This window comes from Oncorhynchus mykiss, chromosome 10 (genome assembly GCF_057628025.1).
Source record: "Oncorhynchus mykiss isolate SJ-2025 chromosome 10, ASM5762802v1, whole genome shotgun sequence".
Lineage (NCBI taxonomy): Eukaryota > Metazoa > Chordata > Actinopteri > Salmoniformes > Salmonidae > Oncorhynchus > Oncorhynchus mykiss.
In genome coordinates, this window is record NC_143031.1 from 43,419,759 (window position 1) to 43,432,426 (window position 12,668).

Consider the following 12,668-nt stretch of genomic DNA (forward strand, 5'->3'; position numbering starts at 1 on the left):
ACTATCGCGTGGCTTGGATGGGAGGTAGCGCTTTTTCCTGAAAAGTCATGCGCATTGAACACACGTGTCCCCCTCAGTCTCATTGCACACCGAAGATGGCGGACGTTGAAAGTAAGTGGTCTGCAGCCATTCTTTGCACAGCCTAACGGTACTATTTATTTAGCTGGCTACAAGTGCTACGCAATGGGAGGTGTGTAGCTAGTTACGATGTTTATTTACTTGGAAATTGTTGCATGTTTTTTAGCAGCACTGCTGCACCCTCAACATGGAGGCATGGTCAAATAGGCGGCCACGTTCGCAATAGCCTTTGCTGATCTAGTGTAAACCGTGTGACTATCCAACTAGCTAGGTCTATGGCATATTTATTTACCTGCGTATGCTCCCAGATGGTTTTGCAACCTTGCCGAATTTTGTTAGCAAAATGACCAGCTAACTTTAGTTAGCTTAGCAAGTCGTAATAAGTAGCTAACCGTAGTAAGTTGCAAGTAGATTAATATAAGCATGTTCAGTTAACTAGCTCGTTAATTTGGCATATCCGAGTTATGTGGCTGTTTGTAGATATACAAGTTGCTGTGAACGCTGGCATAGTACCTCGTTTGGTCAAATTGGCCGTAAAGGCCTATTTTTTTTATACCATGTGCAGGCCGTAAAGGCCACGTGGGTGTGCCTTACCAAATCCAGTGTGGGCTTCCAATGATGGATGACTTGAACTACCGATAATTCTTACTCGCTATAACGATTTCTTCGTTGTCTGAAATGGCTCACAATAATGGTATGCGTATGGAGGTGAGATCTATTAGTTATCAACCACCACCTCTGAAAACGGGGGATCCCCCTGTATAAACGTCATGCCATGGAACGAAAAATGTAGTGATTAGTAACGTGTATCTCTCTGTTTTTGCTTTCAAGTGAACTCTGCCAAAAAACAGAAGAAGAAGAAGGAAAAGACAGTTTCTGATGATGAAGTTGGGGTAAGTCCTTATTATAATTGTTATGCTCCAGTTGGCTAAAAGCTTCTCACTGTTATAGATTAAAATGGTATGAAAATGGTAGTGTATATTTTCCTAAATATATATATATCTTTTTTTACAGGATATTCAGGAGAGTGGTGATTTCCTCATCAAACCAGAGTCCAAAGTTGCCAGTCTGGACACATCTCAGTGGCCATTGCTGTTGAAAGTGAGTTTTCTTTGTGCTTGTCATCTTATCTGTAGAAGCAGGATGCTGTATCTGAAGTGATGAACTTGTTTATCCATTCGCTGAGTGCTGCTGGGCCCTGGCATTGCAGCCTCCTGTGTCTGTTCTTGACTCAGGGGGTTCAGCGGCCTGACTCTATGCTTTTGTCCCCAGTGTTCTACTGGGGTAACTGTTGGGGCAGGTGTGCTGATGCACGTGTCAAGGGCCCGGTCACAACTAAGACGAGCGTAAACTCCTGATCACATGCACGTCCCTTTGCGGTTACATTTAGTTATTTGTAACTGTAATTAGTTTGTTTAATTCTAACTCATTGTGTTGCAGAATTTTGACAAACTCAACATTCGGACAGCTCACTACACACCTTTGCCGAATGGCTCAAACCCTTTGAAGAGGAGCATTCAGGATTATGTTCGGTAACCCTTGGTTCTTAATTATTTTCCTCTGTGTCAAATTTTTTATGAAGCCACATGATGAATGTAAATAGATTGCACTAGCACTCTGTGCAAAGATGACTTCTTATCTATCACCCTTGTCTGATGGCTCTACATGGATGCATTTGAAAGTATTGACGTCTTGTCTGTGATTTCATTTTGCTCCTCTTCTCTAACCCCATGTCGATCCATGTGATGTGCAGGACAGGCTTCATCAACTTGGACAAGCCTGCAAATCCCTCCTCTCATGAGGTGGTGGCCTGGATCCGACGTATCCTGCGAGTGGAGAAGACTGGCCACAGTGGCACCCTGGACCCCAAGGTGACCGGCTGCCTCATTGTGTGTGTGGACAGAGCCACGCGGCTGGTCAAGTCCCAGCAGAGTGCAGGTGAGTCGCCTTGTAAACCCAACCCCTTCCTGCTCGGACTGTTTACCTCCTGCTGGTTATGTAAACACATTAAGATTGGCCACTCCTTACTACTCTTCTGCCGTCTGTTTCAGGCAAAGAGTATGTGGGAATTGTTCGGCTGCACAATGCTATTGAGAATGAGCACACACTTGCTAGGGTAAGTTAATAGTTTGTCTTAGCATGGCTCAACGTTTTAATTTAACTGTAAAATAATACCTTTTCATATGAAGGTTTTTGACATGGATGTGAGATGATGAATGTGTTTATCCATTCTCTGAGTGCTTGCTAGGGTCCTGCTTTCTCTGTGGTGCGCATGTCTGTTTTAGCCATGAGTGTCTGCTGTGTCCCGGGATCCACTCTGCCACCTCAGTGTTCTACTGGGGCAGCTCATGCTGGAGCCAGGGGCAGGACTGGAGGGCCCTGCGATAACAAAGACGAGTTGACACACCTGATCACACATTAGAAAGGAAATGGGTGATATAACCGTGTTTTGGGAGTTCGTGGTTAATCCAACACTTCTTTTTCTTCTCTCTTTTTTTCTTTTAGGGAATAGAAACCCTCACAGGTGCCTTGTTCCAGCGGCCACCTCTCATCGCAGCCGTTAAGCGCCAGTTGAGAGTTAGGACCGTTTATGAAAGCAAACTCATTGAGTACGACCCAGAGAGGAGATTGGGTAAGGAATCTAATGCATTATTTCCTCATGCTCTGGGGGGGGCGGGGTGGTACTTTTAATACATGAAAGAAGCTGTTAGCATAGAGATAATAAACTAACTGTGCTTGTTGCAGGTATTTTCTGGGTGAGCTGCGAGGCGGGGACCTACATCAGGACCCTGTGTGTCCACCTGGGGCTCCTCCTTGGTGTTGGTGGTCAGATGCAGGAGCTGAGGAGAGTTCGCTCTGGTGTTCTGGGAGAGAGGGTGAGTCGCACGTCTTTCTCAATCCTTTGGCTGTGTCTTGTCAGTGGTTAAATTGAAGTCCAATGTGTTGAGTTCAGCTCTGGGCCTCTCCCCAGTTCCGGTAATTATTCATTGGCACAGAAATGGCATAGTGGCTCTGAGTAGGAAGTAGACATGCCCAGCCACTTGATTCCACTCTAGCCAGCATGTTATGGAAATTATATTTAGGCCTGTGTTCTGTTTGTGTCATGTATTTTAGACTCCTTAAATGTTGGAACTTGTTCTCTGCAGGACAACCTGGTGACCATGCACGATGTGCTGGATGCTCAGTGGCAGTATGACCACAACAAGGACGAGACGTACCTGCGCAGAGTCATCTACCCACTGGAGAAGCTTCTGGTGTCGCACAAACGTTTGGTCATGAAAGACAGTGCAGTGAGTGATTTCGGCCTTGTCATTGATAGTCTGGGTGTCATTTTCAAACTGACCTTGTTTAGAGGACTGAACACGTCTTTAAATAAACTGTGTGGTTTATTTTCTCCCCAGGTGAATGCGATCTGCTATGGAGCAAAGATAATGTTGCCTGGTGTCCTACGATATGAGGATGGCATCGAGATGAACCAAGATATTGTGGTGATAACAACCAAAGGAGAGGCCATTTGTATAGGTGAGCAATAGAAATATGCTGTTCTGCAAAGCAATTGGGAGGTTTTTCCAAAAGGCCACATGATGATCTCATAGGCGGCATTAGCGCTTTGTGCAAAGATGACCTATTATCTATCACCCTTGACTGATGGCTTTGAAAAACCACATTTTCTCCATATACATGTTTTATGTTCGTGTCTCAAGTTTCCCCCTTTGATTTTTCAGCTACTGCCCTCATGACTACTGCAGTGATCTCCACGTGTGACCACGGTGTCGTGGCCAAGATAAAGAGGGTCATCATGGAACGCGACACCTACCCCCGCAAGTGGGGCTTGGGGCCCAAGGTATCACCTCTTGTGCAAGCTACTGGAAGTCTTCCCATTTTACAACTTTATGCTTTTAGTGCACATTGTTATTCTTCTTACTAGTAAGATTTTGATTTGTAATGAACAGGCCAGCCAGAAGAAGATGATGATCCAGAAGGGACTGCTGGACAAACGCGGCAAAGCCAACGACAGCACTCCATCAGACTGGAAGGATGGCTACGTAGATTACAGGTGTGAAGCCAGTCTAACAGGCGCTTGATGGAGCAGTGGTGTTGAAACCTACACGTTCTGGTTCTAGTCAGCAGACGGTTATCCCTTTCTGGTCTGCCCTGTGGTCTCTGAGGGAGTCAGTCTGCAACATCAACTCTCATAGCTCAGCAGAGGTCTGGTCATCTGTTCTGCATGTCTGGCAGCTGAGCTGTGTGAACATGCATAGTTATTATTTCCCACCCATGTGGGTTAACTTGTGAGGAACTTGATGACTAGTTTGTGGATGTAGGTGTATTTGTAAATTAAATACGGTATGCGTCTGAAACAGTGAGACATGTTGCCTTCTCATTTTCAGTGCGTCCAAGCCCAAGGCTGAAGAAACCGGCAATGGGGACGCAAAGGTATGCTAACACAAGTTTATACTCTGGTATTGCTGGCCACAGGATGCTGCTGAGGGGAGAACGGCTCATAATTATGTCAGGAACGGAGCAATGGAATGGCATCAAACACCTGGATACCGTGTGTTTGATACCTTCCACTAATTCCGCTCCAGTCATTACCACGGCCCCGTTCTCGCCAATTAAGGTGCCACCAGCCTCCTGTGGTATTGGCACATGCCAAATAAGCAGTTTATTCCACATAAATTAAGCTCATGAGATGGACTAAATGACAATTTCTCAATCTTTCAGAGGAAGAGGGAAGACAGCGATAGTGATGCTGCGGCAGCCTCAGCACCTTCCACTCCATTGGCAGAAGACCCCAAGAAGGAGAAGAAGAAGAAAAAGAAGGAAAAAAAGCAAAAACTGGAGCACCCAGCTGCAGAGGCGGCGGAGCCAGCAGCAGAGACAGAAGGAGAGGTGGGTTTCTGCTGCTGGCCAGACTGGACAGCTGTATAATCTTGTGGCTAGAGAAGTTCTGGTCGTAGCAAGGGACATACTGACTTCATGTTTTTCGGCTGTAGTTTTTCAGTAACTATACTGGTAATGTACAGTGAGTTAATAATGTGCCATGCCTACGAGTGCACAACCAGTGCAGACAGTTATCCCTTTCCAACCTGCCTGTGGCTTCAGAGGGAGTCGGTCTGCTACATTATTGGGGGTGTGAGTCATTCGAGCATGTGAGCATCCGGTCATGTTGGGTCCTTACATTTTCCACATCTACTTTGTTAACAAGTCGCTACAGCCAACGTGCACTTAAACTGCAGAGAGCATTTTCCCTTAGAACTTTGAATTTCTTTCAACATTTACCCAAAGAATAACAAATCTCCTTATGCGCAGGTGGGCGAGAGTGCCAAGAAGAAGAAAAAGAAGAAGAAGAAGGAAGCGGATGCAGAAGCGGAGTGAAGAGCTTATGGACAATGAAAGGACCATAGAATTGTGAGGGTCCAGAATGTGTGCCTGCAGATATTTATCCTACAGATGCAGCAGGTGCTGAAGAGACAGCAGGCGGGGCAAGAACCGAGTAACATTTTTTGTTTTGTTAATCTGTCCAGAATGACCACAAATGGCGAATCATAAGGGGCTAGTCTTATGATCATACGGTTGTGACATCTCAACTAGAGCCATTCAGGCCCTACCCATGCCTGCGACATTCAGTCTACCCATATCCGGAACTTTCAGGCCTTTGCGCTACCCAAGCCCGATTGCTGCTTCCAAATTTAAAGCCCGGCCCTACCCGAAATCATCAGTAACTTCCTCTGTTAATAAATCCATTAGCGACTTCTATCTGTCACTCAGTCCCTGGGCACAAGGCAGCTGGCTCTACATGCACTCTGTGAATATCCACAGCAGCGGCTCCACTTAAGCTTCTCTGCTCAATAATCGAGACATGTTAAGTACTTTTGTCACACTAAACTCCAACTCAAGGAACATTTATTTTGTGAAATAAATCTCTTCGGGTGTTTATTTGTGGTTGAAGCACTTCTGACACAATATTCAGACTTTAGTCTGATGTGACTAATGTGCAGCAGAGCACTAGCAAGTGGCCCAGCTTAAAACATGTTAGTGATCAATTTAGTGATACCCATACCCTAGTTATTTTATGAGGGAAAACACAGGCCCAAACCTGATTTATAATGTTGTGGTTGGGTAGCAGAGCCCTGATTTCAACAATCCCTGTATGACCTTGCTTTTGTACTCCTTGTTTTTACATGTTTTAACTACTGTCCCTATGTGGACTTTGGTTTACTCTGGGCGTACCCTCGACTGTGTGAAATGCCACGGGCATTTTTTTTTTATATTGTACTGTAAATACAAATGAGCTGTAATCATAAATTGACATTTGAAATGAAATGGTTTTTGTTATGCTGCCGTTGTCCTGTCTACCCAGTGTCTAGGATCTGAGGCTATTTTCTGCAGTATAATGACTTGCAGGGGGAGAGGTAGAATAATTGACTTTTGTATTCAGAAGTAGTTTTCACACCAGCTGATGGTGAAACATGACCAGTAATATGGTGTAGGAGGGAAATTGAATTCAGTTTGAAAGTGCGGTGTACCTTTCTGAGCTGAGACCATTTAATGAGGTCAACAAAATAATTCACGAGGAACATTGACAATTTAATGTAGAACACACGTTTTCCCTGTATTTTAATACATGACCATATGGCCAATATAGTTATGTAACATTTCACGACACCCTGTTTACAATTCAACCCGAGATAAGGATACTGATGATGAAACCCTGTCAGGTAAAGTGTTACGTTCACAGTAGTGGTCCTCTATGCATTCACATGCTAATAATCAGCTGCAGTCATATGGCACCCATCATTCAGCACCTGAAAAGCCAGAAGCACTAAGCTCTTACAAAGATTTAAAATATCCCTTTGTGAGTTTCATTCTACTTTCTGAAATAAAATGGTATCTTCTGTATTGCTTTTTTTTTATGCACTTGTGCAAAACTTATTGACAGTAACCATAGCGATTAGCTGCTACCCAAACCTGGTGGTGTATCAGTAATGCGTGGCCAGGTCTTGTGAAATTAAAACAGTTTTGTTAGACTGTTCTTCGGGGGTACACGGGTCAGTAGACCCAGGAAACCGGCACCCATTGTGGGGTGGAAGTGGCTTGCTCTATGGCCGCCTCCACTCCTTTCACACTCTCATCAACATCGTTGTTAACCAGCAGCACATCAAAGAAGTGTCTGTAGGTGGAGTGGATGGCATCTGACTCCTTCTGGATCGACTGCACAGCTTCCGACTACAAGACAAGGGACAGAGATGTTTCAGACTCCTGAGAGTTTCGGGACTTCATTACTTATTAGAAAGGTTGATATGGTATAAATGGTGCATTTTGAAAGGTCCTCAACAAATAGCCAAAATTCCTGGATGTGACGAATGAGCAGCAATGTACCTGGGTAGCTGAGTTGGTAGGTGCAATGAACACCACTAGAGGCGCAAAGTCTGCCGTCCGCAAAAGTTTCAATGTCTTGATCACAAGGAAAAACAAGCACCATGTTATTCATCTGACACAAATGAATTGCAATGCTAACCAACAGTTTTTAAAAAAAATACAATATACATACAAATGTATGTGGACACCCCTTCAAATTAGTGGATTCAACTATTTCAGCCACACCCTTTGCTGACAGGTATATAAAATAGACAAACATTTGCAGTAGAATGGCCTTCCTGAACAGCTCAGTGACTTTCAACATGGCACTGTCAGATAGGATGCCAACAAGTCAGTTTATCAAATGTCTGCCCTGCTACACCGGTCAATTGTAAGTGCTGTTTTTGTGAAATGGAAATGTCTAGGAGCAACAACGGCTCAGCCGCGAAGTGGTAGGCCACACAAGCTCACAGAACAGGACCACCGAGTGCTGAAGCGCGTAAAAGTTTGTTTTCGGTAGAAACACTCAATACCCGAGTTCCACATTTCCTCTGGAAGAAACGTCAGCACAAGAACTGTTCATCGGGAGATTCATGAAATGGGTTTCTATGGCCGATCAGCCGCACACAAGCCTAAGATCATCATGCGCAAATCCAAGATTCGGCTGGAGTGGTGAAAAACTTGCCGCCATTGGACTCTAGAGCAGTGGAAACGTGTTCTCTGGAGTGATGAATCACGCTTCACCATCCGGCCAAGCCAGACGGACTAATCTGGGTTTGGTGGATGCCAGGAGAACACTACCTACCCCAATGCATGGTGTCAACTGTAAAGTTTGGTGAAGGAAGAATAATGGTCTGGGGCTGTTTTTCATGGTTTGGGCTAGGCCCCTTAGTTCCAGTGAAGGGAAATCTAAATACTACAGCATACAATGACATTCTAGACCATTCTGTGCTTCCAACTTTGTGGCATCAGTTTGGGGAAGGTCCTTTCCTGTTTGAGCATGACAATGCCCCCGAGCACAAAGCAAGGTCCATACAGAAATGGTTTGTTGAGATCGGTGTGGAAGAACTTGACTGGCCTGCACACAGCCCTGACCTCAACCCCATCGAACACCTTTGGGATGAATTGGAATGCCGACTGCGAGCCAGGCCTAATCGCCCAAGATCAGTGCCCGACCTCACTAATGCTTTTGTGGCTGAATGGAAGCAAGTCCCCACAGCAATGTTCCAACATCTAGCGGAATGCTTTCCCAGAAGAGTGGAGGCTGTTCTAGCAGCAAAGAGGGGACCAACTCCATATTAATGCCCATGATTTTGGAATGAGATATTCAATGAGCGGTGTCCACATACTTTTGGTCATGTGTAGTGTATATTAAGTTCTATGCTTACCTGTGGCTCCACATCGAGCAGGGCAATTTTTCCTTGCTCATGGATCTTCTGGATAGTCTCCATTTTGGTACCAAACATGAACCCCTGGAAGCTGCCATACTCCAGCAGCTCATTCCCAGTGATGCACTTGGTCATGGCGTCATTGGAGATGAAGTAGTACTCCTGCCCGTTCTCCTCGTCCTTACGTGGGGGTCTGGTGGTGTCTGTTGTTTGGATCGAGCCCCAGTTAATGTAGGTTGGTGGATTTGGCAAAACCAGACAGAAGATCATTAGAAGTAAAGGTCATACTCACGTGGTGCAGGGTAGGCAAACTTCTCTGGGTATTTGGTCAGCAACGAGCTTTTGATGTGGCTCCTTCCTACACCTGGTGCACCTGCAAAAGAGAGATTACAGAAGGCCAAGGGAGGTTAATATACTCACTTTTATTGTGATTTCAATTTGTTTTATTGCAGGCAGGTCTTGATTATGATGATCACATTGGGAGCTTACCAATAAGCACCAAGGTTTTTCTGCTGAAGGCAGGGAGCCGGACAACCTCTTCATAAGAAATCACGTCCAACTGGTCAAAGACTAACAAAAGGGAGAAAATAATACATGGGTGGTTTAGGGATCTAAAACAATCCCATGCCATGTAGAATACATTATACATGTAGTTAGTATAGGTAGTTCTCAAGACTGTATTGGGTATAAACAAATAACAAGTGTTACTAGAGCTGTGCTTGGCCAGATACTTGTCTTTGCACTTCTTCTTCTTTCCAAAGGGGCTGCAGGATTGAGTGCCCTCTGTGGCCTTGCTTTTACTTGCCACCCGCCTGGAGCAGAGAGGAGAGACTTGGGGTTACTCACACACTGAAAACCTACTCTCACCTACAATCCATACAATTGATTTTTTTTTTTTTACCTCTAACACATTACCGCTATATTTTATTTGGAGCAAAGTGATCTTTCTTTTTTGGTTGAGAGCAAAGTGTGTTTTTAAGCATCTGATGTTTTTGTTCAGGTTAAGGTCAGCTGATCCTAGGGGTTCCAGTACTTCAGATCCCAGGACTTTAGAGCAACTTTGAGGCAAAAGCTTTTTTTTTTGTTTACTGGTAATCAGATGTGGATGGACTACTCTACTTTGCGGATCATACCATTCTTGAAGTTCTGGGGAGGGGATGATTCCAGCAAAGTCGGCAGTAGAGATGTCCACCTTGCCTTGCCACCAGTTTGGATCATGCTTGTTGATGATCTGAATGATGTTGCCCGTTTTGAACTTCAGCCCTGCTTCTTTGCATGGGATGAGGTCATCCTTGGCAGGGTCGTAGTCAAACTGAGCCCTCATGTACGTCTGTTGAGTAACACAGAACAGCTGCACACACAGAGATGGCTGAGAGGACATGATCTCCTTTGCTGGGAATTGGGCAAAACATTTTGGAATATGTGTATTGCGGTTAATATGGTCTTTGCAATGATTTATAGCGCTGCAGTTTCCAGCATATGGTAGAATTGTATATTACTCTAAAATAAGGAGATAACTTACCTGTCTCAACAGCATCCTAGATGTTAGGGTTAGTTAGTAATCTATCAGTTAATGGGTCACAAACGCTTCCCGTGGTATTATGCTCTCTGACGCAACACACAGAGGACATAGTACCATCCACAGGAGTGATTTGGGCTCCAAAATCGTTTTCTATATAATTACCCTATAGTTTAGGATAGGCTTAGTAGCCTATCCTAATTATAATTATATAGAAAACGATTTGCTGGATTAGTATCTATCAATGGGTAAAAAGCTTTACATTAGACTGCCATCACGGACCATACTACTCCAGCAGTTATCATAATGCCTGGACATGCTTCTTTTATTCTGGAATTGACAAACATGACTTTGATTGAAGGGTTTGTCATTCTGTTGTATAACACTGTTTTTCAATTAGTTCACATTTCAAATGAAACTCATATCTCGAAATGTTTCATCATTTTAGGTTGTAAGGCAGAACAATCATTATCCACTGCCATAAATTGGGGGAGATGTGATGGCATAATGTGACCAGCAGATGGCAGAGTGAATGAAAAGTTGAACACTACCAATGTGTTTCAGTTCAGTTCGCCAGTCTAACATGAGTGATGATCTGTATATCGGGCCACTAGTGGAATCTAATGATTGTATAGTCACCTGTGTCTTTCATTGGCTTAAGGGGAGGATTCGCCTGACAAAGAACAAACTCTATTTAATAAAGAGGATTTGGGAGAAGATATCATTGGAGGTACAGAAGGTACCGTATCTAAGATACGGTCACGTTTCAAGCATGGTATCGTAGAAAAAGAACATTAACCCTGTGGAACCCAGTTTATTTGTCTTATTACAATGGTGGTAGTGAATAATAATTCACCAATTTGCTGATAAGGTCAAAAGATAATAGGAACAGTATTTAGATTACGTTATAGCACGTGAGTAGAGTAGGTTATGAGTCAATGGCACCAATAGGTGACTGAGGCCCTCTGTAATGACTGTCAACCTCTTGCAAACTAAAGGATGTACTATATATATATATATATATATATATATATATATATATATATATAAAAATATACAGTTGAAGTCGGAAGTTTACATACACCTTAGCTACATACATTTAAACTCAGTTTTTCACAATTCCTGGCATTTAATCCTAGTAAAAATTCCCTGTCAGTTAGGATCACCACTTTATTTTAAAGAACGTGAAATGTCAGAATAATAGTAGAGAGAATGATTTATTCCAGCTTTTATTTCTTTCATCACATTACCAGTGGGTCAGAAGTTTACATTGCCTTTAAATTGTTTAACTTGGGTCAAACATTTCGGGTAGCCTTCCACAAGCTTCCCACAATAAATTGGGTGAATTTTGGCCCATTCCTCCTGACAGAGCTGGTGTAACTGAGTCAGGTTGGTAGGCCTCCTTGCTCGCACACGCTTTTTCAGTTCTGCTCACAATTTTCTATAGGTTTGAGGTCAGGGCTTTGTGATGGCCACTCCAATACCTTGACTTTGTTGTCCTTAAGCCATTTTGCCACAACTTTGGAAGTATGCTTGGGGTCATTATCCATTTGGAAGACCCATTTGCGACCAAGCTTTAACTTCCTGACTGATGTCCTGAAATGTTGTTTCAATTTATCCACATAATTTTCCTGCCTCATGATGCCATCTATGTTGTGAAGTGCACCAGACCCTCCTGCAGCAAAGAACCCCCACAATATGATGCTACCACCCCCGTGCTTCATGGTTGGGATGGTGTTCTTCAGCTTGCAAGCATCCCTCTTTTTCCTCCAAACATAACGATGGTCATTATGGCCAAACAGTTATATTTTTGTTTCATCAGACCAGAGGACATTTCTCCAAAAAGTACACTCTTTTCTTTTGATTTTACCATGATGTCAAGCAAAGAGGTACTGAGTTTGAAGGTAGGCCTTGAAATACATCCACAGACACACATCCAATTGACTCAAAATATGTCAATTAGCCTATCAGAAGCTTCTAAAGCCATGACATCATTTTCTGGAATTTTCCAAGCTGTTTAAAGGCACAGTCAACTTAGTGTATGTAAACCTCTGACCCATTGGAATTGTGATACAGTGAATTCTAAGTGAAATGATCTGTCTGTAAACAATTGTTGGAAAAATTACTTGTGTCATGCACAAAGTAGAAGTCCTAACCGACTTGCCAAAACTATAGTTTGTTCACAAGAAATTTGTGGAGTGGTTGAAAAACGAGTTTTACTGACTCCAACCTAAGTGTATGTAAACTTCCGACTTCAACTGTACCTGCAGTATTTATCTGATGAAATAATTTGGAATATAATGGCAGAACTAGTCTAACAA

At 43.5% G+C, this 12,668-nt stretch overlaps 2 protein-coding genes and 5 non-coding genes across 8 annotated transcripts in view; 6 read left to right on the plus strand and 1 right to left on the minus strand.

The window, feature by feature from the left end:
• On the plus strand, window positions 1-6,979 carry LOC110533950 (H/ACA ribonucleoprotein complex subunit DKC1). Its single transcript, XM_021618543.3, has 15 exons — window positions 1-111; window positions 910-971; window positions 1,093-1,179; window positions 1,519-1,610; window positions 1,832-2,016; window positions 2,130-2,194; window positions 2,584-2,710; window positions 2,824-2,954; window positions 3,225-3,368; window positions 3,480-3,600; window positions 3,804-3,922; window positions 4,032-4,135; window positions 4,470-4,515; window positions 4,804-4,971; window positions 5,392-6,979. Exons 1-15 carry the CDS (start codon window positions 48-50, stop codon window positions 5,455-5,457), a joined length of 1,581 nt encoding a protein of 526 aa, XP_021474218.1. The 5' UTR covers window positions 1-47; the 3' UTR covers window positions 5,458-6,979.
• Window positions 1,231-1,440, plus strand: LOC118937086 (small nucleolar RNA SNORD17). The gene has a single exon (XR_005034481.1). It is a non-coding gene; the product is annotated as a small nucleolar RNA SNORD17 (small nucleolar RNA).
• Window positions 1,660-1,739, plus strand: LOC118937076 (small nucleolar RNA SNORD83). Its single transcript, XR_005034472.1, has one exon. It is a non-coding gene; the product is annotated as a small nucleolar RNA SNORD83 (small nucleolar RNA).
• LOC118937087 (small nucleolar RNA SNORD17) lies at window positions 2,283-2,493 on the plus strand. The gene has a single exon (XR_005034482.1). It is a non-coding gene; the product is annotated as a small nucleolar RNA SNORD17 (small nucleolar RNA).
• Window positions 3,012-3,150, plus strand: LOC118937079 (small nucleolar RNA SNORA36 family). Its single transcript, XR_005034475.1, has one exon. It is a non-coding gene; the product is annotated as a small nucleolar RNA SNORA36 family (small nucleolar RNA).
• Window positions 3,655-3,732, plus strand: LOC118937075 (small nucleolar RNA SNORD83). Its single transcript, XR_005034471.1, has one exon. It is a non-coding gene; the product is annotated as a small nucleolar RNA SNORD83 (small nucleolar RNA).
• LOC110533951 (55 kDa erythrocyte membrane protein) overlaps window positions 6,649-12,668 on the minus strand; it is a 23,080-nt gene continuing 17,060 nt past the window's right edge. The window contains exons 6-12 of one of the 2 annotated variants that reach the window (XM_021618548.3): window positions 9,962-10,158; window positions 9,537-9,640; window positions 9,318-9,398; window positions 9,121-9,201; window positions 8,829-9,031; window positions 7,462-7,536; window positions 6,649-7,308 (exon numbers count right to left, since the gene is read on the minus strand). In XM_021618548.3, coding sequence (XP_021474223.1) covers window positions 7,132-7,308; window positions 7,462-7,536; window positions 8,829-9,031; window positions 9,121-9,201; window positions 9,318-9,398; window positions 9,537-9,640; window positions 9,962-10,158 — 918 coding nt within the window. In that variant the 3' untranslated portion in view covers window positions 6,649-7,131. Of the gene's footprint in view, window positions 7,309-7,461; window positions 7,537-8,828; window positions 9,032-9,120; window positions 9,202-9,317; window positions 9,399-9,536; window positions 9,641-9,961; window positions 10,180-12,668 lie in introns of both variants that reach the window. The other variant, XM_021618546.3, reaches the window with a different exon arrangement.